This window comes from Rosa rugosa, chromosome 2, assembly GCF_958449725.1.
Source record: "Rosa rugosa chromosome 2, drRosRugo1.1, whole genome shotgun sequence".
NCBI lineage: Eukaryota > Viridiplantae > Streptophyta > Magnoliopsida > Rosales > Rosaceae > Rosa > Rosa rugosa.
This window is the reverse complement of record NC_084821.1, coordinates 34,845,341-34,870,946: the sequence shown is the minus strand read 5'-3', so window position 1 is coordinate 34,870,946 and position 25,606 is coordinate 34,845,341. Positions and strand designations below refer to the sequence as shown.

At 37.8% G+C, this 25,606-nt stretch overlaps 2 protein-coding genes across 2 annotated transcripts; both read right to left on the bottom strand.

Moving 5' to 3' along the window:
• Positions 1–790: 790 nt before the first annotated feature.
• On the bottom strand, positions 791–8,889 carry LOC133732353 (transcription factor LHW). The gene is made up of 10 exons (XM_062159892.1): positions 8,187–8,889; positions 7,129–7,350; positions 6,944–7,025; positions 6,215–6,256; positions 6,068–6,127; positions 3,305–5,149; positions 3,104–3,205; positions 2,607–2,747; positions 2,390–2,515; positions 791–1,488 (listed from the first exon to the last, which is right to left on the bottom strand). Exons 1-10 carry the CDS (start codon positions 8,279–8,281, stop codon positions 1,312–1,314), a joined length of 2,892 nt encoding a protein of 963 aa, XP_062015876.1. The 5' UTR covers positions 8,282–8,889; the 3' UTR covers positions 791–1,311.
• Positions 8,890–15,826: 6,937 nt separating this feature from the next.
• On the bottom strand, positions 15,827–17,173 carry LOC133730176 (uncharacterized). The gene is made up of 3 exons (XM_062157817.1): positions 16,628–17,173; positions 16,465–16,492; positions 15,827–16,198 (listed from the first exon to the last, which is right to left on the bottom strand). Exons 1-3 carry the CDS (start codon positions 16,693–16,695, stop codon positions 16,007–16,009), a joined length of 288 nt encoding a protein of 95 aa, XP_062013801.1. The 5' UTR covers positions 16,696–17,173; the 3' UTR covers positions 15,827–16,006.
• Between the last annotated feature and the right edge of the window lie 8,433 nt (positions 17,174–25,606).

Here is a 25,606-nt window from a genome sequence, read left to right as displayed (position 1 = left end):
TACGTCAAAGTGATCGCACAGGGAAAGAACCCCTTGCATGCACGCTAGAGAAATTCTTTGATTTTAAATTCCCACTCATTCTTGGAGAAACCTGAAGCATTACTTCCACCTGTACTTGCCAGTTACAAACGATGGCTTACTTGACTCCGCTAATTTGCCGTGCAGCCCAGAACCCGGATTGGCAGTGAAATCCAGGCTGCCACCCCGTGTTTAGAACTACACAGAGAATCAAATCTTCTTCATGTGGCAGAAAAGAACCTGAAGCTCTTACCAGCTCAGACCTACACTGGTATTTTGATTCATTTTTCCTTCCATACATTCTCAAGCTCAAACCAATTTCTGATTCGCCACCTAGCTAGTGCCAAATTTTGATAATTCTCGACTGCATATATAGTAGATTTCTCCAGATGAAGGAAGGTCTTCTAGCGTGCAAGAACTATGGTTGGATATTCTTCAGCTTTCAAAGGAGAACAATAGAAATAGGTTGACAAATTACTTCCACATATTAGCTAGCAACTTGATTAAAGCTAGATAATTTATTATTAGATTGTCCAGAAAGTCTTCGACCTCTGTCCAGATTGTCCAGAAAGTCTTCGACCTCTGTCCTCCACAGGGGAAGAATTTTCACGCCTGACCATGAAAATTCCTCAGGTTATCACTTATAATTTCATGAGAACAAAACTACAAAAATAACTGTAGAGATATTTGGACAATGCAAGTGAATGACTGATGTGAGTGATGCAGTTTCCTTGGACGTCTAATATGTGCAACTGTTAAATTAAGCCAAAACTAAAACAGAATTGCAAAGGATGCAATACAGATGAACCAGAAATGATCAATACACCAACTTTAGAAAAGAAAATAAACCTTCAGCCTCTATACATTTGTAGAAATCTATATCCCCTAAATGAAACGCAATCACTAGCCTCTACATAAACTGCCAGTGTCAATCATGTGACTAAGAATTTTAGTAGTTCAGTAGGGCTAAAATCCAGGCATGTGATACTTATCTAGTGTAAAAGAAAACACACATGAAAAATGTTTGAGCCTCAATAATTTGACAAATTTCTCCTCGCCAAAAGTGAGAAAGGTCAGGAATCCTGGGCTGTGCTAGATGACTTTGGTGAAGGTAAGAACTACCAGGGTGCTTGTGTCTAGAATTCATGTTTGTCATGGCAAGCAAAAAAGTGGCTCGCTCTGAACATGTCCAGACCAACAACTTGAGCTAACAGTTCATCTCAAACTACCGGCCTATGCATTGCAGGTTTAGGTCAACGTGTCCAGATTAACACACTGTATTTAGCAAGTGGTTCACTGAAAACCACTGGGCCTACCAGTTGCAGGTATTGGGGCTGCTTGGGCGAAAGAATGGTGGACCATACTGTTGTTCTTGATAGCATTGACTGATGGCGCTGTGCCTTTTACAGTTTGCTCCAAAAGGTGAACAAGGGACATAAATATTTCCATCCTTGTTACATCCCTATTTGCCTGCAGATAGAAACAGTATGTTAGAAAAAAAAAGTTGACAAATGAAAACAAGTAATATCAAATATACAAAATAAGGTTAGAAAGAAGATTTGAAATGGAAAATAGAATCACACAAATGAAGAAATACGTGCAATGAAGCAAAAGCCTGGCGTAACAAGTGGACTGATATTACAGGATAAAGATTAAAGCTCAGCTTCAGAAATAACACTATATATAATAGCATGAACAAGGCATATGTACAAATTGCAAGTCATATCAAAGTCTATATTATTGCATGCATTTCCATTTATAAGACATCAAATATTTCGAAACCGCTATCACTTCAAATCAAGAAAGTAACGGTAAAAAAACTCGAGACATGGTCTAGAACAAACTTCTCACATTAAAGATTGCAGGCTTCTTTGTTACTGATATGTAGGGTTTCCCAAATTCATGTCATTCTATGTATCTAACAGGTTTGAAGAGTTAAAGAGGTGCATGAGTGTGTGGAAATAGAAAAAGTCATTGGTTGCAGGAGATTGAACACTTCATTGATGCAAAATTCCAGGCAAGTTGGGTGGAATTTCAGCAGGTATTCCATGCTCTGCTGTGCCATGTTCAGCATGGTATTGAAAGGAATTTTAGAGTCTTGAACCAGGTTTGACTCTGGCCATAAATAAAGAGCAAAAACTACTGATAAATTGACCATCAAACGTTCCATTTTCTTTTGGATCACAGAGTTCCAGAATTCATTGGTAGACTTGACAACAACTTACTAATGGAAAACAACAGGAAAAAAAATTAGGAAAAGGAAAAACTATTAAAGTAACGAAAACTACCCCTAGACAGGAACAAATAAAGGAATATCAAGAGTTCCAACAAAGATAGTTGGAAACACAAAAGGCTTCTTTTTGAATATTACCTCTACAGCAAAGCGTGCCCATATCTTATCATTCCGAGTTTCCATCACCCCTTTCAAGATGGTCAAACCCAAACCTCTAATTATATCAGCAATTTCTAAAAAGAAACCCTGTTCTTCACAAAGCATCTGGCCAAAATAGAATATAAAAAAAGGTGATAAATACACTTCACTGATAAGCGATATTCCAATTTTCAGATGATTAAATTTTAGTCACTACCTCCACAAGCATCTGGCGAGGTGAATCTAGATCCTCAACTATGATGGGGCAGACCATAGATTGTGACCCAACATCAAAAGCCCATGTTGCCCTTCCATCATAGTTATCTTTTAGATGCAGTCCACCTTCTTTGCCAATAATCTGCATAGGCAGAAAAAAACATACACCATCTCAAAAGGTTCCCATAATTGTTATAACAGAAAGCAAACAACAATGTACCACTAAATCATGATAACACATCAGCACGTAAGCAGTTGTTTCTTCCACATTTTATGATTTTCTACTACTAATTTATGGCATCAGGTGTATTATATACAGTTTGTGGATATATTGCAATATATTTGCATATATAATTACGAGTACCAATGAAGCCCAATACATCAATCCTTTTAAATATCTCATATCTAAACTTCCCAATATTAACCTCATGATATATCACATCTATGAGAGCTAGATTATTTGTTTAAAGATATCCAGCCAGTAGAAAGTGTTTGTACCTTGGCTCTTCCTGTTTGTTTTAGCTTGTCAGCATGCTTAGTGACACTTTGCAAGAAAAGCATATGCTTGATGGTACGTTCAAGCAGTGCATCTATGCTACACTGCAAAACCATATAATGGGATCAGAAGAATGGCATCAGCATCTGAATATATCATAAATTCCAAAAGAAGAAATAAGAGACAAAGAAGAGAGGCATTACTTTTGCTCCATTTGGCACAATTTCACGCAACTCCTTCACACGATCTTGGATCATCTGGCGATCTTTAGGTCTTGGTCTAGGATTCTCGCCAGGTTTCAGCCTTTTGCGATTTGATTTCCCCATTAGATCAGGCTTCTTAGAATATGCAGTTGAAACACTACTCTCATGCTTTGAATTATTTCCCTGTTCAACCCAAGAACTAACTTCAGATCCATATATGGAGGTAGTCTGGGAACAGTTTCCTGCATCATCCCTGCTACACCCAGATAGGAAAGAACTGATTTCTACTAAGCCTGCTTTTCCAAGATCCTTAGGAAGGTCAAATGTCTCCCCCGGCACTTGATTAGACACGCTAACCTGTCCATAAGTGAGAGAACCACTAGGGACAGAAGAGGTACTGATTTTTGTCAATGTTGTTTTACAAGACACATTATCATCAGAGCTCTGCTTGATAGTAGAGTGCGCCTTCGAGACCACAGCATCTAAAAGATGGTCAGCATCTGCCCCAGAGAAGATACTACTGTTTGATATGCCTTCACTTGCTGAATAATAATCAGAAACCAGATCCTTCACATTTGTGAATGCCAAAGTAGTCTCAGCAAGATCTCTTTTGTTTGAACCTGGTTCATCAGCCAGCAAACTATTCCAATTACCATTAAGCAACTTATTTTTGAAATCCACACCCAAAACATCAAACAAGTCATCCCCTGTTTGAGTACACATATCATCATTTGTAGCATTTACAGATCCTGGGGTACAAATTTTATCAAGACCATCATGAATCTGAGGTATGTGATCACTCGAAGATATATGTTCACATGGATGAGTCAATGGGATGTTAAGGGCTTGAAACAATTTATTATCTGTCCTTTGCTCCACTGGAGGCAAATCACTCTGAGTAAGCTTCACTTCCGTGGAAAACTGCCTCTGGTCAGAGCCTTTTGAAAGTATATCCTGAGAAGCTGATTGATCTGCCAAACTAGATAAAGAAATCCTGTCTGTTTTGAATGAATCAGCCTTTTGAAATTCAACCCCAGACAGATATGTTCCAGAGAGATTAATGTCAGCTGCCCCATGTGTCTCTATATGAGAACAAGTAGCTGAAGTTGGCCTCGAATGAGTACTCGATCCACCATGTGTTTGACTTCCCCCAAGCAATGCTGGAGTGGTTATCAAACTTTTTCTCTGATCAAGGGTTAGAATTCCACCTGTTCTAGGCTCAGTCATGAAACCGTTTGATGCACTAATTTTGCTACTAAAAGTAGGCCTCATGCTACCACCAGACAAGATCTGATGTTCCATCAACTCTAAGCTTCCCTGACTTGCAGCTGATTGAACAGAACCACATGGGTACTTCAGTCCACACCTCAAATTAGAAGGAGCAAGGTGGTTCAACCATGCATCAGAATTGGAGGAGATCACTTCAGCTACCCCAACTCCATCCCTTAGTTGGCCTCCAAGAGGAAACTTTGGCTTCATCACTGGTTGTCGACGGTCATCATGAATTTTAGGCAGAATTTGGGTAAGGTTAGGAGTTTGAAATGTTGAAGCAGTAGCTTGAGAAATATTCTGAATCTCTTCATAAAGAGAATGAGAAGGTTGACCAACAAGCCTGGAAGCCTGAGATGGGTGGTTTTGATGATTGTTGCTACTTGTCGTATGAGTAGAACTTGTTGTATGTCCACCTGGATGAACAGTTGTCAGCATTCCAATAGTATAAGGTACCCCAACTTTCTCATCTGAACTTTTTGTCTCATAATTTTCAGATAAAAGAGCACCAGGAACACATCCAAGTTGCAGGATCAAACTCTTGACGTCATTAATGAATCCTATATTCTCCATAATCTGAAGCAGGAGACATTTATCAGATTGGGAGCAACTGACACAAAATAAGAACTATACTTGGAAAAAAAAAATACTTAGTCATATGAGGTGAACTAAAATAAAATGATATTGCTAGAAGCTTCTCAAATATATAAAACAGCCCTTGTTGCTTGCAAAAGAAAGGTGTAAATGACAGTCATTTTTGTAAAATAAAATTTGGCAGTCAATAATATGATTTATTTGTCCCCAGTCCCATGACTATCTTTTATGCCTTACAAACTAACCACTTCTGAATAGGTTATAGTATAGTATTTGGAGGTCTTGCCTTACAACCTAACCACTTCTGACTAGATACATCCAGAGTTGTTGCCTTAAATATATAAATAAATGCAGAGATCTTGCCTTAACATAGTGCCAAAACCTGAGCACACAGGTGGAAATTAAACCAGGATGACCAACCAAAGATTATCCTATTGGTTGGACAGACCTGGTAGTTTAGTAAGAAAGCAAATGATAGGAATCAGATATGGGGGAAAAGCAGATAAACCAATAGAACAAAATATTTTCTAAAAAGGGAATCACACACAATGTTCTAAAAATTGCTAGGCGGTGGGGAGAGGCCTAGCGCCTAGGCAGATGTTCATTTTAATGTGATTTTATTATACAACATATGCTTAGTAGTATAATTGATTGAAAATATAGTAAAAAAGTTGAGCATACAATGAGTATTTACAAATAAAATGTCATTTGTAAGTACATTTTTCTAAACACGGCCCGCCTAGGTGCCGCCCAGACTAATCAAGAAAGCCGCCTAAAGGGATTTTCTCATTAGAAAATATTCAGCTATGTGAATTTATTAAACCACATATTAAAAAGGACTAAGAAACATGAATTTCAAAAAAAATTCTTTGGACCACAAGTACTAAATAGAAGACTTACAGCCAAACTAGAACCAAGCTGAACAACGCCGTGAGGGAGAACAGGAATAACTGCAACTGTCTGCAAACAAATTGAACACGAGTACAGCAACGAAACAACAAAATATACAATATGCAAAACAGTGGAATATATAGGAAACTAGCATACCTGCATTCCAGCTGAAAATTGGTGGTGCATCTCATTTAGAACCTGAAACAGCAACAAAAACTAAGTCACATACAGAGTAGCACTGCCAAACTTCCAAACTTGAATGTCTTTTTGAATGGCAACTTAAAAATACTTTGTAGCCATTAATGAAACCATGTGTATAACAGTTTGTAATGAGGTCCAATACTGAGCTTCCATGTCAGAAGGTGAAGTCATACCAACATACAAATGCCAAACCCTAATATTTATAAACTTTTACCCTTTTACAGATATGGCAATTTGCTCTGACCATTAGGAATAGTCTATCATTTAGCTTCCACTTGAATTTAATTTTACCTGTCCAAGCATGGTTGTATTATAAACGAAGACACTGAAAACAGATTAGCTTTGCTTTCTCAGCAAGAGCGGAACTCTCTTGGCAAAGGAAGAAATTACTTTATATATCCCACCATTTTCAACAAAATATATGCGTGTCTATAAATATATATATATATATATATATATTGTTATTCTACCCACTAGAAAATTTATGTTCACCAAACACCGTCAAAATATAAAGATTAATATGTCCAGTCCCAACAGGATACCTGTTTTCTTATATTAACATCAGTGATTTGATTCCATTCCACAGTTAGGAGCATGGACTTTGTATGGTAGAAATTTCTTATACCATCTTGACAAGCAAAAGAATCTTTTATTAGCAAAATGAGGTAGTTAAATAATATATACCTCTGGTGGATGGGCATATTTAGAGTAATTGCTTGAAAGAATCCATTGATGATGTCCAGTAAATGCAGCTCGTCCAACGATCCTGAAAAGTCCCGACATAAAGTTTTTTTCAAATGGCTGTTTTCACTAACAAAGAAAACCACTTTTGTAACACGTAAGGCAGAAAATATGTAAAAAAGGCATACCCGTCGCCCACTATAGTAAATGGTTTATCCATCAACATTTTGTTAAGAAGTGCAGAGACTCTTTCCTCTGGTTGAATGCCATGAGAAGATGAACACACTTTAGAGGAAACCCAACATCCTTCCCACTCTCCAAATGGTGAATCACCACTTTCAGTTCCAGCAATGCTTGTATGTCGAGACGATAGTGATGGTTCATAATGAGATTCTTCCCAAATTAACAAACTGCAACCAAGTGGAAATATTTTCTTTTCAAAATCAAATTAAAGTCTCAACAGTATATCAGTAGACAGATACATATAATTCCAGCACCAATAGCCTTTCAAAGCAGGAAAAACAAAATGCACATACAGACATCAAAAGATGACATGACAGATGCACCTTCCTACACTACAGAGAGCAATAGACTTGAAATTATCCCATCACTACTGATGGAAAAATATTATGATTAAAAAAAAAAAAAAAAAAAAAAAAGAGAGGGGGATATAGACAAAGGAAGTACAAAATGAATACATTTTCATAAGCAATAAATGCCTTTAATAAACAGCAGGTTTGTGAAACTAACTTTTCAACTTGGATTCTTTCAGACAAAGCAGAAGCACCAAAACATAAACTTCCAAAAACAGAGACGAGACATCAGATAGCGAATCCAATACAAGAGAACACTAAACAATGAGACTTCAACATCCCCGAAATATCCGAACCTCCTACTAATCCTTTGAAACCAAACAAAAATAGTCTATTTTTATTTCAGATCCACTCTGTTTGAATCAAAAACAAAATAGCAATAAATCTCCAAAAGCTTCAAAAACATTTTGTTGAATACCAAAACAGGAAAAAGCTTCACAACATCTCAATTAAAACAGCAAAATCACGTAAAATTAACCTCAAAAATAAAATCTATCTGAACTTTTGCCAAGCTGTTTTGAGCAACCAAACAAACAAAGTTTTCAAATTAATAAACACAGAAACACAGGTAGTTCCTAACTAGTCTACCATTGCATGGAGTCCTCTCTACCTGTAAATCAAACTAGTCCACTTTTTCTATGGAGGTGACTTACTTAGGGTTTTGGCAGCCGATCTTCCAGAAGACGGCATAAGCCCACTGATTGGCACTGCACAGCCTCTTAAGCGCTTCTTTGAGCAAAACGCCCATGACTTCCGATCTCAGTAATCAAAAATTTCAAATTTTACAATCCAATACCAAAAACACAATCACAGCGCGAAACCGAGATTTCAAAGCGAGGGTAAACTTCAGAGATATATAACCGGAGACTACAGACCGTACATTTCCGGCGAGTCAGAAACCGTCGAGCCTAACTTCCACGGCACGATCCTCTCCCCGCCTGCTTCGTCCTCAATCCGCCGCTGCTCTTCCTCTCCGGATCCAAGCTCCACGCCGCAAATCTCAATCTCCGGCAAGCCATGAAAATGTTGGAGTGCGAGAGTGAGAACGAGAGAGAGAGAGAGAGAGAGCGACTGAGAAGAACGCGACGGAGTGAAACTCCTAGAGAGAGAGAAACCGAAACGCCGATGAGAGAACCTACACTATTCCACAAGCTTCGAGCCTGTACAGAGCCTCCATTTTCTCTCTCTTTCTTTCCTAGAGCTGAAAATTTGAGGAGTGTTAGGGTTTATCGGTGTGAGAGCGGCGAATACGGCGTCGTTTGATCTAGGGGGTTGGTGAGGTCGTGTTCTTCAGCTGCTGCTGCTAATGCTCTGTGAAATTCTCTGGGACTGGGAGTGTGTGTGTTGGAGTGCGCTAAAGTGCGCCACAATAAAGAGAGGTGAGGTGAGGTGAGGTAAGGATTGGGAGACAGGCCTGTGACGGTAGCTGTCACTCCGCATTTGTTTTTTTCACTATTCTTGTTTTCTTCCTTTTATTTTGTCGTGTTTGAGTCAGATTGCGATGTATTTGTTGTTCGGTCTGAACCAATTGCTAGTGCGGGTTGAGCTCGTCGTGACGCCACTTTGCACACTGCCTTTTCTTTTGGGTTTATTTACGGGAGTGCCCCATAGGTGGGATCATGTGGTTCACGGCGGCGATTATTTCCTAGCGAAATAAATAAATTTCATGCTTGTTTTATTTTTTGGTAATTTTTTGTGTCGTCAGAGTGTATGCACAAAATCATGATTAATGATTAAAGTTGAGGAAAGGGCCATGATTGTGGAGATTTGACTACTCTCCCCCACTTTTTTGCTTTCCTTTTCACATTCTCATCTTCATCTTCTTCTTTTTTCTTTTTTTTTTTCTTAGAAATGAATTTAGAACACCTATATGCACTTGCATCAATAGAAATAGACAGCTCAAATACATTTTTTTCAAATTGACTACAAAAATTAAGAGCTCAGATCACTTTTTCTTTTTTTTTAAACCCTTAGCCCACCCGCCCTTACATATGCCAATGAGAATCGAACTCATGACCTTTACAATATTAGATTTATAACTTATCAATAGGTCACAGCTCAAATCACTTAATAAGTGCCGAGTCACTTGCAATGGAGTGCATAGAAGAATTTTGATCCTTTTCATTTGTCTAAGCTCTCGCTATTGTTAACGTTGTAACCATTGAAATTATAGTAGTAATCAAACTAGCTACACACCTAGGGTTTATCTCTACCAAGGTTTTATGAAGGAGCCGCGGCCATCTCTCTTGAGAAGATCGGACAACCATGCCAGCCACATGAATGATGCCCACTGTTAACTATACCTACACCGATCAATTTTTGTACTTATCACCGTTAGCGGTACGTCTTGAATTTCTGTTTGGATAATGTTTCCGGTTTGTGAACACACTTCTATTGAGTGAGTCATCAACACACAAGATTTTGATACACTTATTACTGCAAGGCTAAAAAGTAAAAAAAAAAAAAAAAAAAAAAAAAAAAAAAAAAAACCATTCTCTATCGTATTGGAATTACAAAATCCTTGTATTAGCATTAAAAGTCAATTGATACAAGCAAAATGCCATATGTAGAACATTAAATAGAGTTTCAAATGAATAATCTCAAATACTCAACAGTTGTAGCCTAAACCCTAATAAAAGCTGTTGTCTAAATAGTTAACCCAATTAATCTGAGTTTGTTGCCTCCGCTATTCTCGAAACCCTAGAGTTGGCTATATGTTTATTCTACTAGTGGGAATTTCCTTTGATTCTATTCTTTTGTTTTAATTTAAACTTGAATATGCCTTGGGTATGACTCTGGTTGGCTGACAAGCCAGTCATTATCCCTGTAACCTTAAATAAAGCCAGAATATTCAACTAATGTCTGCATTATATATAAAACATTGTTAATTACTCTTCATTATCCAACTGTAATCTAATATCAAAATGTATGCAGTATGCTACAAAAAATAAAAATAAAAAACGGATGCACAAAGTTATAGTGTGGTTGCTGTTGATGCTAGTCAATCTTGGGACCAAGCAAAGCCAACAGACCGCCAAGTGACCCGCAAAGTTATAGTGTGGTTAAGTCTGCTTCCCTAGTAGCTTTTGGTTATTCTTTTTCATTCTTTGCAACAAATAAAAAAAAATTGGCAAGGGCATGAAAAGATGGAGCAGTAGTTGCAGACACATGAGTGTGTTCCTTTTTGTGCTTTGCTCTGCTTTTTGTTAAAATTGTTTATAGTAAATTTTTGTGGGGAAATGGGTAAAAGAGATTTTGATTCATATGTGAGTGTCCTTGAATTATTCAATATCAATTTTTGACTGAGATCTCTAGTCTTTTAGGCTATCAGATACTCAGATGTAGCCATTATTCCAATCTGCATATGCAAGAGTGCAATTTACTCCATCGCCCGATTAAATATTGATTCACTTTAACTTTGAACTCTTTATGTGTTAAGGTTTAAGATGAACTCTATTTTTTGAAAAGAAAGAGAATAAAAAAAAAAAAAGGTTTAAGATGAACTACGCAGTAGAGTAGGATCTTTGTTCTTCTTTCGGATCTTTTTACATGACTACTCCGCATTACAGCTACAATTATGAAATGTTATTTCTAGTCGGACCGTCTAACCAACAATTTTGTGTAACTGACCAATAAAAAGTTATCATGTGTAAAAACTTTAAAAAACAAAAAAAGGATAAAAATATCTTAAGATTTTTAATTTTTAGAGAACAGGAGAATTAGTGAGTAGTGACGAGTGATTTTATTCATCTGCATGAGTCAGGATTTTATTGAGTGGTTAGACCATCCTAAACAGCTCCACTGAACAATTCTTCATGATTATAAAAAGTCAGCACATTAAAGTTAAAAATGAAAGGAAAAACATGAGTAAGGGAAAAGTGATGTTAAAATGTAACCTTCATTTTTATAAATTTACGGGAAAAAAGTTTCAAGTAATACTCAAACTTGAGTACTTGATATGTCATATAATTCGGTACCTCATTCAAAAAATTTTAAATTGATATATAAAATTCTAAATTTAATAATATTTTTTAAAAACCAAACAATAATTTTCTCGTAAAGATTTGACTTATTTGGCCAAAACCAAAAAAGATTTGGTTTAAAATGTAGAGGGGAAGGCTAAAATGTGTTCTATGAGACAATGGAGTCATCTTTGCGGGGCGTTTGTCTTTGCTTCTCCTTTCACGTTCAAACTAGTCCTTCCAGCCCTGGTTACCTGTGATGAGAGTTTGTCCTCTTTCCAGTTTGCTTATGTTATGGTATTCTTGTAGGCTGTTTAGAGAGCAAAGATTTGAAATTTAAGCTAACGATGTGTACTGATGTGGTGATCTAGTGAGCCAATGCCGCTCCCCGTAAGCAATTACGTGAGCGGGTAAGTTGACATCAATATTCTTTGGGAAGGTGACATTACCATGAATGATACTTTTGATATAACCCGCCAAGTGGGAGGTATTGGTGTGGTGATTCATGATCATATCATAGTGTCAATGACATTTAAGTTAAGTACTATTTGCGATAAGAATCTTATTTTACCAATTAAACTTACTGACTCCAATGTTCGCAAAAACTACAGTAACATCAATACATTTCTTGACAAAACTATTATATCTATAAGTAAAGTTCTGGTCTTCCATGAATTAGCAGCCAGAAAAGACATAATATAAGATATGCAGATCTTCTACCTCAAAAAAAATTTCTAGTCCTTCATGGACTTAGTTGTCTACCTAATAATATATATGATCATGAATCAAATAATTATTTTAAAAACGTATGCCGATCTGCTTGACCAAGAAGAATTAGAAAAAAAGGAATGCAAAAAGGTTTCTCAAAGTGAGTGGCATTGTCCCAACAAAGATTACAAAGTCAAAATTTCATTCATCTAAATACAAAGAATAAGAAGAAAGAAAAAAACTATAATGGATAAAGTTTGAGCATAAATTACTAATATGAATGAGTGGAGAATAAAATAGGTCCTATATTGAAGTGATATAAGGAAAACCCCACATCTATGATCCATCAGTTATTGAGTTTGACAAGACCAAAAGGCTAAAATCCCATAATAATAATGTGATGTGTGTGGGAAAGAACTCAAGAAGAGGTTAAGCACGATGAGACAAACAAAGCATGAGAATATTGACCATGAAACATTGCCAATTAGTATGGTGTATCACCCAAATCCATTTCCGATTTGCGCAATCTTCAATTGTCTACACTTTCATTGATTGGTATGAAATTAGCAATAAAGAAAGGTGTCATACAATTCAAGCTTTTATCTATTTTGAAATTTTATATAGAGCTAAAATCATTTTACCACCCTGAATTTTACACCTAAAATCATTTGAACCCCTAAACTTCTAATATGATAGCTTGTGCCCTTGTAATCTCCAATGTGATTGCTTATAGCCAATCCTTAACTAATCCATCAATTTCTTCATATAGTGTTGCCCACTCAAACTATATTTTGGCTTTCAATCATGCAAGAAACACACAATTTACATGTCCAAAGCAAAAAATTGACCCTAAGTGGACTCTCATGATCACCAATTTATGAAGAAATTGATAAATTAGTTTACTAATGGCATTGGTTGATCATATTGGAGAGTATAAGGGCATATGTGATCAAATTAGAAGTTTGGAGACAAATGATTTTAGGTGTAAAGTTAAAGGTGATAAAATGAATTAAGCTCTTATATATATATATATATATATATATATATATATATATATATATATATATAAGAACAGATGAATTTTATTTCATACATATTCACATGCGGTAGATAAATCGATTTTTGAAGAATAGATAACACTAGGCCAAAAAACAAAACAGACGACGGACATTTTTCGTTGTGGGATATGGACAACTCCCGTTGTGTATCGGCGCGTTGTGTGATGAAAAATAACACAACGGTGCTGCACCGTTGTCTGATATAACAATAGTCGACATATTTTTGTTATCAGCGTTGTGCCTTCCCTTGCCAGATGCTAGGCAGAGCTGCCGCGCAGTCATGCTGAGCATGGCAGGTGCATGCGTCAGACAACAAAACTTGTTTCAAGCTGTTGTTGGAAAGCATTTTCAGACAACGTTTTTTTTATTTTCACTGTCTTCTGATTTATCATCACACTTCAGTTGTAGACTATGGTTGTTGTGTAGCTTAGTTGTGGACAACGTAGTTCTTTTTTTACAGTTGTGTGAGTGTAAATGAGAAGACACATTTTTGATAAAACCATTGTGTGATATATAAGAATGCATTGTGTGAGTACCCAAATTTTGTGTAGAGACAACGTAACATTGACATTATATAAAATCTGTTGTATGACAATTTTCATTGCCTGCATTTTGTGCATTACTAATGGTGCTCCATTTTGACCTGATGAGCAGTGATCAATTGTAAAAAAAATCATATTGCAAACTATCAAATGAATAATCCAACCCATATTATAAACCTCAAATATTAAAATGGAGTATTTACCAATCATCCAAGCCAAAATGAAAAGAAGAAAAACATTCAAATGCATATCAAAAGCTAATACAAATACATAATATTTGTTTCAAAACATGCCACATGGTGCATGAATATTGTACCAACAGAGAAGCACACAAAAAAGATGGCCTTCAGCAACAACCTAAGTCACGGAAAATGTTTTCCTTCAGCTCCTACACATACGCCTTGACCACAAACTTTGCCCACTCATTTCGCATCTGATCAATGTCTGCTTGGGTATATATATTGGCTGCTACCTCTCCTCTCCCACTGAAACCAATTTATTATATCAAAGTGAGGCATGGACATACATAACTATTATGTCCACAATCTTGATAGAAACCAAGTAAACTGACTACATTTATAGCTAAAATAGAAGAAACATTGCAAGGTAACATTAACAAGCCTCATACACTAAGAGAAGCAAAGCTATAATATATGTGCCTTCGCATCCCAGCACTTACTTTATTTATCAAAGCTAAGAGTATGATTTGATCAAACAAACAAACAATTAGCATAACATGAAATCAGTAGATATAAACAACCTGATATTTTGACAAATAACAGCTCTCAATAGCATGTGGCTACAATTCCAGGCCAGTCAGTTTTGAAAGAGAGACCTGCAACTCAAAATCATTAGCCAAAATCACCCTAGAGAAGATTAAATGTATATGAGGACCACAATATAGAAATCAGATAAATATCAGTAAATAGATACGGGGTTTTCAGAGCAGAGAGTCCTGCTTGCAGATAAATATTCAACAGAGGCTCAAACGTTATGCCATACAACTTGCAGAATTCCTGTTTGAATTGGTCAACCGGGTAATCCCATTGTTTTGGTTCAAATAAAACCTGGATAGCATAACCAACCAATGAGAAAATCAATCACATATCTGAGGAGATAAACGACTAAAACAATCAGAGATAACATAGTCCCAAAAGTACTTCGTTTACTACTTTCGCATTCGAGTTATATCTTTAAATCTGCAAGTCCATTCCAATAAAACAAAGCAATACAACTAATTCCAGACTAGTAAAGACTGATAATGCTTTCCACCATATCAGAAAAGAAGAAGAAAAATGCATTAAAGTAGTCCAACAAGAAAAGGAGCTTCCTGAACTAGAAAAAATAATCACCTTGTATGTACCACATTCCGTAGTACTCTTATAAGCTACTGTTATGAAGACTCGCTGCAATTCTTTCATATAGGTAGAATCACCATGGTGCAAGGTATTTCTGGGCATATGTGATAGCTCGCAAGTTATTTTCAGCTCGTACCAATTCTATAAACTCTTGAGGTCTTAGCTGAAACTCTAATTTGCTCCGCCATCAATAAAAGATGCAGTATTAGACAAATAGCTAAATTTTACCACAATACAATTAGGATAAGTTTCGAAGTAGTAACTAGTCCCTATGTGTCTCCTTTAATAAAAGCAGTTCAAACCAATTACTCACATAAATGGAGTCCATGTACAGCCAAGAGAATAGATATGCCATTTTAACTGGCTTAAATGTATACAATAGCAATTATCTAACTAGCAGAAGTAAACCACCCATTGCCCCCTCAGAAAAGGAAAGACATCGTTATTTTCTTTGCACCACAACCAAATATAACTTCACAAGCAATTATCAGAAATCAGATAGAGTCAACATACTGTCAAAGCAGTTCAGCTATCACTATGGTGGACCTTTGACAACCATATCAACCATATAGGACAAGAATGATTAAGCATCCATGAAAGAAGTCATTTTTCCATTTACTTTGATCTCATGTTATGTAGTCCAAGTAAGTAGGACACGTGCAAGAGATATGTGTAACTAAAACTAAAACATGTACCCCATAATCTGAGAATAATAGTAAGTCAAATTTAAGATGAGCCAAGCAGCAGGAGAGATGCCATGAAAGAATTGCCAGATTTAGCTTATATAGCATATTCATTTTGTAATTCAAGAACAAGCAATACAACAACTAATTGTACAAAAAAACTCATCTAACCACCCCAATTATAGCAAGGTCTCCCCACCAACGTACACAAAAGAAAAAGAGAATGCATACTTTGGATTTCTTTAACCTTGACTTGTTCTCGGCACACCAGGCTAGGGTAGGGCCTACCTCCTTATTCTGGAAAGCTTCAATAACCTTTTTGGTTTCTTGAAATACATCGATATCAGCAAGATCCTGAGACATAAGAAACACTAATCATGTTGCAGTTGAAAATAAGGGAAGAATCAGCATTATGCTTAAAACCAAAGAGATTGTAACATGCCAATGAACCCTGACAGTCCTCCAAGGAGAGAAACTGGAAGCCATTGTCCATTACTTATTTCTACTTGTCTTCACTCTTTATCTTAGTCGCACTCTCTCTTCTAACTTCAAAATCTCTGAGACCATCACATCAACCATTAAGCAAAATTAGCAATAACAGTCTCAATTCCAGGACTTACCAATATTAATAGAAAAGGCACCAGCTGCCTGCACATCCAAACAAACACAGCATTAGAGCTGATTGTTCTAATTCCCTTTCTTCTTCTTTTTTCTCTAATTTCGCAGCAGATTAAAAAAAATATATAAAAAAAATCAGAACAAAATCAAAATTCAAAAACGCACCATCTCTTGCGAGAGAGGATTGGTGCCGGTGAGTTTACATTGATTGACGATGATTTTCTGGAGCTCATCAATATGGCTATGGAAGAGCTCCCTCTTCAAGTCGACGAACTTGTGGAAGGACTTGACGAAATTCCTAATCTCTAGCTCAGAGAGATCCTCCATTATCAACCTCGATGGATTTGACCACGAATCGAGTAGCCATGAAAACCCTTTTTCCTCCTCAATTTATCGACTAGCCCCCAAATCCCTAAATCGAATAACCCTAATCTTCAGCAGATTGAAACCCCCCTTTCCTCCTCCTTCAATTTATCGACTAGTTGAAACCCCCAAATAGTAGCCCACAAATCTCCAAGTCAAAGAACCCCAATCTTCAGCAGATCGAAACCCCTTTTTCCTCCTCCTTCTTCCCAATAAGAAGAACCCACAAATAGGACTGAGTCGAACCCTAATAGAGATGAGTCGAGTGACGGCTGAGTAGAACCCTAATCAAACATGGCTGAGTCGAGTGATGGTTGTGCTGGGTGTTTTGATGAGAGATGATGTTGTGAGGAGATGGGTGTTTTCAGGAGAGATGGTGTTGAGAGGAGATGCTCGAAGAGAAGGCTATTTTGTAAGTATTGGAAACACAGCAACTGATGAAATTATAGGTCAAGAGGTTTGAGGAGCAACAAATGCAGTTATTTTGTTTTAGTGTCCAAGTGGTTGTCCATGAAGTCAAAGACCTAGGGTTTTTTTTTTTTAATTTGTTTTTGTTTTTTTTTTTTTTTGTATTCATGAAACAGACAACATATATACTAAATTTTGTTGTCTGATTATGTATAAATTAAATTTCAGTTCAGGTTCCAAAGAGGGAAAGTTCCCGCTATGTTCAATGGTTTTGGCGCTAGGATAGGCATTTTCATTCACACAACAGAAATAAGTGAGTTATGTTGTAGGAACTTACAATATGTTTTCCAAAATATATGTTTTTGGGGGGAATGAGTGGCATTTGGGGGCATTCCCAATATATCTTCCTTGATCATACAACACAAAGTAAAAAATTGTTGTATGACATTCTGCAAGCTACTCTCATACAACAAATGTAACTATTCTGTTGTGCAATGTAGTAAAAATTTGGAGCCACATTTGAGTCAAAGTATGAGGGAAATTTACCGCTATTTTTTTTGTCATTCACACAACAGATCATTCTTGTAATTGTTGTGCAATCACCTTCCAACTAAACTCTTTTGAATTTTAACAGCCTTATACGATGAAGCTTTCTTATAAGAGTTGTATGATTCACTTTCCCACATCACACAACAAATTTTTTTTTTTCGTTGTGTAAAAAGTGTCGTGTGTTAAGGTTATTGGCCTAGTGTAATTTCATTACTTATCCATGGCCAGAAGGCACGTACATCATAAATTGTCTTATACCAAAAAGTCTAGATGGCACACGCCGCAAGGCAAATGACAAGTAACCCTCATTATTAACAAAATGAGCTCACTTATTCGAGCCTAAAAACCAAAAGACCCAAACCCTTACAACTTAACACCCCCCCCCCCAAATAGTAAATCTAGTCGCCTAAAGACCTCAATTGGTGTACAACTAGAGAAACTAGGAATTAAGCCAACAAAGATCAAAATTCATTTGATAGGCTAAAACTAGAAGGCAAAGGCCCCTAAGTCCACTAGAAAGCTAGACAATAAACTAAGCGTCCAACCCACATGACCAATAGACTTGGCCCAAGGGCAAAGCCCAAACACCCAAACCCAACCACCAGGACCAGCCCAGAACACTGACGACGAGCAAAACAGCAGCACCACTAACCAGAACGCCGTTGAAGCCACCACTGGTAGCCAACGAAGCCGCTGTCTCAGCAGCACCCCAGGTGCCCACCCCACCAAGGCACCGACCCAGCCGAACCCAAACTGCGAGAAACTCCATCCGAGACGAATCCAGTAGAAACCGTCCTCCCGCCGCCATAACCAAGTCACGCAGCCACCCCCATCTGCATTCGAGCCATATCCTCCTCAAATCGAGAGATCACATCAGATTGCACCCCTCACATCAACTTCTAATCCCCTCACCAGCCCGTTACCAACTTGAAACCGAGCAAATCACCAACCAGATTCAAGTCTCGTTCAAGCCTCATCAATCTCCTAGAAAAGCTAGTCCCGTCCGACCAAGCACGGCTGACAAGACCCACCCCGGATTTCACCCCGAAATCCGAAGTGGCCCTGCGGGGCCCACTTTAGAAGAAATTCTACCAAAAATTTGGCGGAACTTCCCCTAAAAGTAGGCTACCCAAAACCTGTAGGAAAACATTTACACTTCTAAATCATCCATCCTTATTCTCCTGGAGCCATCTGCTCCCCAAATCACAACTCCAATTTCATCGGATGTCAGTCTCAACCCAAAGACAATATTAATCTCATAGATTATCAGAGCAATACTAATCCCCTAAGTAACAAAGAAAACAGAAATAGAATGAGTACGCGGAAGCAATGCTGTTGGCTATGCCTTGACTCCATGTACGCCCGACCTCAACTAATTTCGCCTGCAAACTGGGCATTTGAAACCGAAGGGCCCAGGGGAAAAGTATATAAAAACGTTAGCGTGAGTGGACAAAATAAACAATTTTTAAACAAAATGGATTTTTATACTTTCCCACAATTATTTCATTAAAAACTTTCGATGCATGCAATAATTATGAAAACAATCCACGAGAAGCTCCTCTCAAGAAATGGGGCTAGTCACAAATAACCACGAAGAAGAATATAAATTCCGATGCTCGAGAAATAGGACCAGCCCCGCTGGTTAAACAGAAATCGGACTAGCCCCGCTAGTCAAGAACAACAATAAAATGATACGGGGAAGAGAGTTCACCATACGGGAATGGAGCCTCTCAGGCTCTACCTACCCTCGACTGCCACTCACACATAGATTGTGCGAGGAGGAGAACTAATAACCTCGACTGCCACCCACGTGAGGAGGAGAATAAATCACCTCGACTGCCACTCACAAACACAAAGTAAGTGAGGAGGAGAATAAGCTACCTCAACTGCCACTCACAAACACAAAGTAAGTGAGGAGGAGACCTAATCAAATGACCCGAGTATGGTGAGGAAAAACAATCAAAAACCAGTAAATCAGTAAGGCTTCCCCAATCTCGCAACACAACACGAGTATGAATCCCATCCATACTCGGAAAATCTCAAGAAAATATATACTCCAACGACGTGGCCCCGCACGCCAAAATATTCTAGAATTCATAAACCATTAGGCGAGAAATAATCGATAAAATAATTCAATCGAAAATCCCATTTTCGAAAAATATTCCAAAAAATCTCAATATCGACGAATAAAATATTTTAATAAATTCCGGAAATCACCTCGGAAAGTAATTCGTCGAAAATCACTTAAATCATGATTTCAAATAAAAACCATATATCGAAGATACTTATCAAAGGCTCAAAATCCATTCCCGAATCATAATTGAAAATAAATTATAATTAATCTCTGAAAATTTAATCATATTCCGAAAACAAATCATGAAATCCAAATCTGAGCATAATAGATTCGTATATGAAATTCATATGGAAAAACAATGCCAAAATTATAATCCAAGGCAAAATATTATGCTCGATAATAAAATGATAAATAAATTATTATTTCTAGAAAAATAAATGCATGCATCATTCTTTAAAAATAAAAGTCCACTCACAGTACTATTCCGGTGATCACGCATACGAGTTCCTTCGTCGAGCAATCGCTCGGTGCGTCATCCTGTACACAATTATATTCCGTGAATAACTATTCAACAAATTAATACGATTCCTAAAATCAATTCCTCATAATCACATCTCCACTTCTCCTCGGATTCAACCCACATTCTACCACTAATACCAATTCGTTATCTTAAAGGTTCCAAGTCAGAACCGAGAGATATCCGACGGTCGGATTCACATAATTCGATAATCGAAACCCTAAACTTCAAAAATTCATAATTAATTCCAAGCTTCTCCAAAAATCACCAAACTTCACATACAAGCTCTACAACATTTACACAATTCAATGGGCTAAAAACTGGAATTAAAACACTGCCCCACACACCTCCACGCGCCACCAACAGTGGCAGCGCGTGGGCCCCACGCGCCGGCGGCCACCACCTCCGATGGCCACCAAATTTTGGCAGTAGCTGCAAAACAACAAACCTAACCTCTTTCTCAACTACAACACATCCAAATAACAAGTAAAAACAGCCGAAATCATTTGATGAACACAAACCCAGAAATTTCCAAGAACCCTAGAATTTCATTTCGTCAATTCGACTTCTACACAATAAATCATGATACAAGGCCATAGGGGAAATGATCAGTGATGAAAACCAAACCTTCGACGGCGATTTGGTGGCCGGAGGTGGTCGGAATCGCCGGAAATCGCCGAAAAACCCCAACTGCTACAGTGATCTTCTTAGGTCAATTCCGAGCTTTTCCGACCAAATCTTCGAAAACCAAGGTTACTAGCGTGTTGGGAGGGAGGAGGCGCTCCTCTGGTGACCGGTTGCACGCCGGCTGGTGGCCGGAAAGTGAAGAATCGAAGGGAGGACGAAAATGGCCGAACCGGAAAAGAGAGAGGTCGGGGGAGAGGAGAGAGAAAGAGCCGGGTAAGTTTCCCAAATTTGGAAACTTACCACAGTAACTTCCTATATTTATAGAAACTTACCGTGAACAGTAACTTTCACAATTTCGCTTATAACTTTCGCATATGAGCTCCGATTTTTACGTACCACATATGCACGTGCTCGGTTTAACGTCCTCTACAACTTTCATAAAGAACATTTCCTCAAATTTTGACCCGAACAAAAAGTCAACTTTTAGGGCCACTAAAGTTACCGAAAAAGAGTAAAAGTAAATCGAATTGTCGTTTACTGTCCAAATGACTAGTAACCGGTGAATTAAGATACGGGATGTTACATTCTCCCCTCCTTATAAAAATTTCGCCCTCGAAATTTCATGCCGGTTAGAAGAGAATTGACACACCCTTGATTCAAAATACCATAATCTCAAAACTTATCAACTTTTCCTCAGATTAAACTTTCCTTCTCGCAACATCAAGTCAACAACCAACAAAACTCTGATGATCCCCACTACAAAAGCAATGAAAACATGCTCATAATCCAAAATCATCAACGTCCAAAGTCAAATCACTTGACTTGTTGAACCATGTTGCACCATAAACTTGCAAGCACATGAATTCCGGTGTAAAAGAAAAAAATTCATTTCAATGGTTAGCTCAGACGTCACCATTTTGACAATCTATATAGACTCTGACAATCCAAACTACCCAAGCACATCACAACATGTTTATAGCTCAGATAGCACAAGGTATTGACATCACAAGTCATTCGGTTGGAATAGAAGTATCCATAACCTTTTCATATAAGTCGTACGATGAAGATCCACCCTGTTCACCAACAACATTGCGATAATATATATATATAATAATCCATACTTAAAACATTTTGTCTCCGTGCGTGCATTCATGGGGTAACCCAACCGCTACTAACACTCCACAAGATGGTTACTGTTACCCAACAAGTCCAAAACAAGTAATTTCCTTAGTTACCACAAAACAACACTTTCTTTTTGTCTGTTTGCACAGATTGTTAATCAAATATCATTCACATAAAGGTTCCACAATTGTCAAGTATAACAAGGGGTAGCTCCGAACAAACCTATAAGTTCTTAATCATGTAAGTTAAGAGGGTCACTACACTTTCTCTGCGCTACTCAAATAACTGACTGGAACATCGATCACGCCTTGAAATGACATTCCCAGTCACAAGAAAAACTCATTTAATAGCCACCCTGCTGGCCACACTAGCATCTCAACCTAGCTATCTTGCGTTGTCCCTTGAAAACTTCGTATAAATATAATGTGGTGGAAAACTCTTCTAAATCAAATGTGTTCCAATGAATCTACTAATTACCAACGTCTCCAATCAAAACTACTCACAACATGTACAACGTCTTTCGAAACCTGGTGCAGAGAAAGATCCGTAACTACTCACTCTATTCCAGCCCAAAGACTCAAATCCAAGAGGAGATGCATCACACTAAAGCTGTTCTCAGCTGAGGCTACACTTCTTTAATAGTCATAGGTCTAAAATCTAGTTGAATCTATGTCGTTCTCCCTGGCCTCTAATGCCACAACGATAATTCTAATTAATATGCCAATGTAATTCCCACCACTGAAAACAATACTTGACTAAAACTCTGATCAAACTCAAATAAAATAGCTTCCTTAGTTAGCTAGGAAAACTCGCTCTTATACTGCTTCACTAGCCCAATGCAGAACATCTCCAACCAACTGTCCGACGTCACTTCATGACAATTCTACTACAAGTACGACAACAAGGATATGTTCCAAATCCCGTATGTACCAAATCCTCCAGCTGGAATCTGGCCAGTGACAGCAATCCCAACAAAATTCACAGCATCCCCCGTTGGCTCAACAGTCCTAAAAAATATAGATATGCCCTCAAGCATTACCGAAAACTCTTAGCCACTGCTAAGCAAAAATTTGCAACTACTCTTTTACTCAAAACAACCTGGAAAGAAAGTCGAATAAGAGCCCAAATAGAAAAGCTCAAAGTCAATTAATTAAACAAATAACACTTTGCGTACCACGGAAACAGTCTACCTCCTAAGACAAGAAAAATAAGATATCGAAAAAGTTCACTATCTGATGTTACAAGAATCACTAGGAATCAGTCATGTCAAACAACGTTGAACTTGTAAATACTAGAATATAGCCAACTCTTCTTATTTAACTTAAGGCCAATACTAATAAACGTCTATTATCCATATCGAAAAGAGGATAAAATAGCCACAAATCCGTTCCTCGATCGACACTTGACTTATAAGATTTCAGCTACAACAAGAATCTCTATGACTTTCCTGTGCTAACCAAACTTGTACCCAAAACTCTTCCAAATCTTCTCACTAAGATTTAATCCAATAACATAACTTAACCATAGTAGCTCAACAATTAGTACTTAAATATCTGTTGAAACCTTGCTAGAACATAAGTTCAATCAATTTATACCAACTCAACTCCTACTTCCTGTTCAAGTCATCTTACCGTCAGACAAGTGGTGACCGGATTCACTCGTACCAACAACTTCCTATACATTTCCAATTAAGGGTCACCATGGTAGTAAAACTTGCTCAATTTCTCTAAAGAAGTCCATTACATGTATTCAATTCAAGCAATAACTAATTCCCCGAGGTAGCTAACACAATTCACAAGGTCTTTCCTGGACAATCCTTAAAATAAATCAAAGGACACCCGTCCAACATTTTGTATCACACCAAGCAATATCCGGATCCGAACGTGGTCCCACCACAATAATGATCCAATTTCCTCAAAGTAATCATTACCGAAGTACGTCACTTAAAAACAGGCTACAATACCTTCCACCCAAAATAACAAGAGTCCTGGTCAAGCCTTGACTTAAAATTTCCGGAGCCAACTGAAAACTTATTTCCTTAAAATTATTCCACCAACCACTAATATCAACTGCAAAAGCCCACTCTTGTTAATCTCCCTACTCGTTATCATCCAAGACTCAGGAAGACAAAACTATAAGTTGTGGTATCTGAAATCAATTCTTTTATTCCGAGCAAAACTATACCCATACACCCTGGTTAGGGTATGACTCAAAATGACAATTTCTAAAAATCTCATCCTACTTATATCTCTCAATTACTGTCGTCACTTCTCACTTGCCAACATCAGTGACCAAAATCACTTGAAAACGAAGCCTCTAGCCATAACACCCATAATATTTATTTAAATTTCTCTATTGTCTAACGGAGAGTGATGCATACTTGACACCGACATAAGGTGCCCAGTAGAGATCATTGCAATCTGGATTCCTCTACAAATAGTTCCCAACACTAAGATTCACAAAGAATCTCCATCGAATTCTAGTAATGTTCCACATGCCACTTACAAGACCGATTGTGTCAAGTAACACAATCCCCAAACTCGATTCAAAGTCATAACCATCATTATTACTAATTCAATTCCAACAACAATCCTGATTCTGAATCAATTATAATACTCAGAGACAGCCCAAAACAATGGACGCTCATCTCTAACATTCAGGCACAAAATCAAATTCCGGTCTCGCACCTCAAACCATGCCCCAACAAACTTGTTGGCATCGAGGAAGAGATACTCACAACATTTCCTCGAATTTCATAGCACAACTCAAATATGTAGAGTAGTCTTACTCTACCATCAGCAGGGAAATGTGCAAAACATGCAAACACTCCGCTACGCAACGAAAATCCTAGGAGGTCAGCGTACAAGAGGCATAGCACCTAAAGGAACACCATCTAGACATGCACCTTACACACTTAATGCATACATCAGCACCGAAGAGTAAACGATGGGGAACCGCTGCAGTCGGGCCATCACTCGGGAGGTACTGTGTAACATCAAGCATATAAGGTGACAAGATAGAAAATGGTCTACAGAATCAGACAACCTAATGCTCTGATACCAACTGACAAGACCCACCCCGGATTTCACCCCGAAATCCGAAGTGGCCCTGCGGGGCCCACTTTAGAAGAAATTCTACCAAAAATTTGGCGGAACTTCCCCTAAAAGTAGGCTACCCAAAACCTGTAGGAAAACATTTACACTTCTAAATCATCCATCCTTATTCTCCTGGAGCCATCTGCTCCCCAAATCACAACTCCAATTTCATCGGATGTCAGTCTCAACCCAAAGACAATATTAATCTCATAGATTATCAGAGCAATACTAATCCCCTAAGTAACAAAGAAAACAGAAATAGAATGAGTACGCGGAAGCAATGCTGTTGGCTATGCCTTGACTCCATGTACGCCCGACCTCAACTAATTTCGCCTGCAAACTGGGCATTTGAAACCGAAGGGCCCAGGGGAAAAGTATATAAAAACGTT

Coding starts and splice junctions, on each gene's coding strand:
- LOC133732353 (XM_062159892.1), bottom strand. CDS start 8,281: ATGGGCGTTTTGCTCAAAGAAGCGCTTAAGAGGCTGTGCAGTGCCAAT. Junction 5,150..6,067: donor AGCTTGGTTCTAGTTTGGCT/GTAAGTCTTCTA, acceptor CTCCTGCTTCAG/ATTATGGAGAATATAGGATT. Junction 1,489..2,389: donor GGGCACGCTTTGCTGTAGAG/GTAATATTCAAA, acceptor TTCTATCTGCAG/GCAAATAGGGATGTAACAAG.
- LOC133730176 (XM_062157817.1), bottom strand. CDS start 16,695: ATGAGCTCCAGAAAATCATCGTCAATCAATGTAAACTCACCGGCACCA. Junction 16,493..16,627: donor ATCCTCTCTCGCAAGAGATG/GTGCGTTTTTGA, acceptor TTGGATGTGCAG/GCAGCTGGTGCCTTTTCTAT. Junction 16,199..16,464: donor TGCCTTTTCTATTAATATTG/GTAAGTCCTGGA, acceptor CTTATGTCTCAG/GATCTTGCTGATATCGATGT.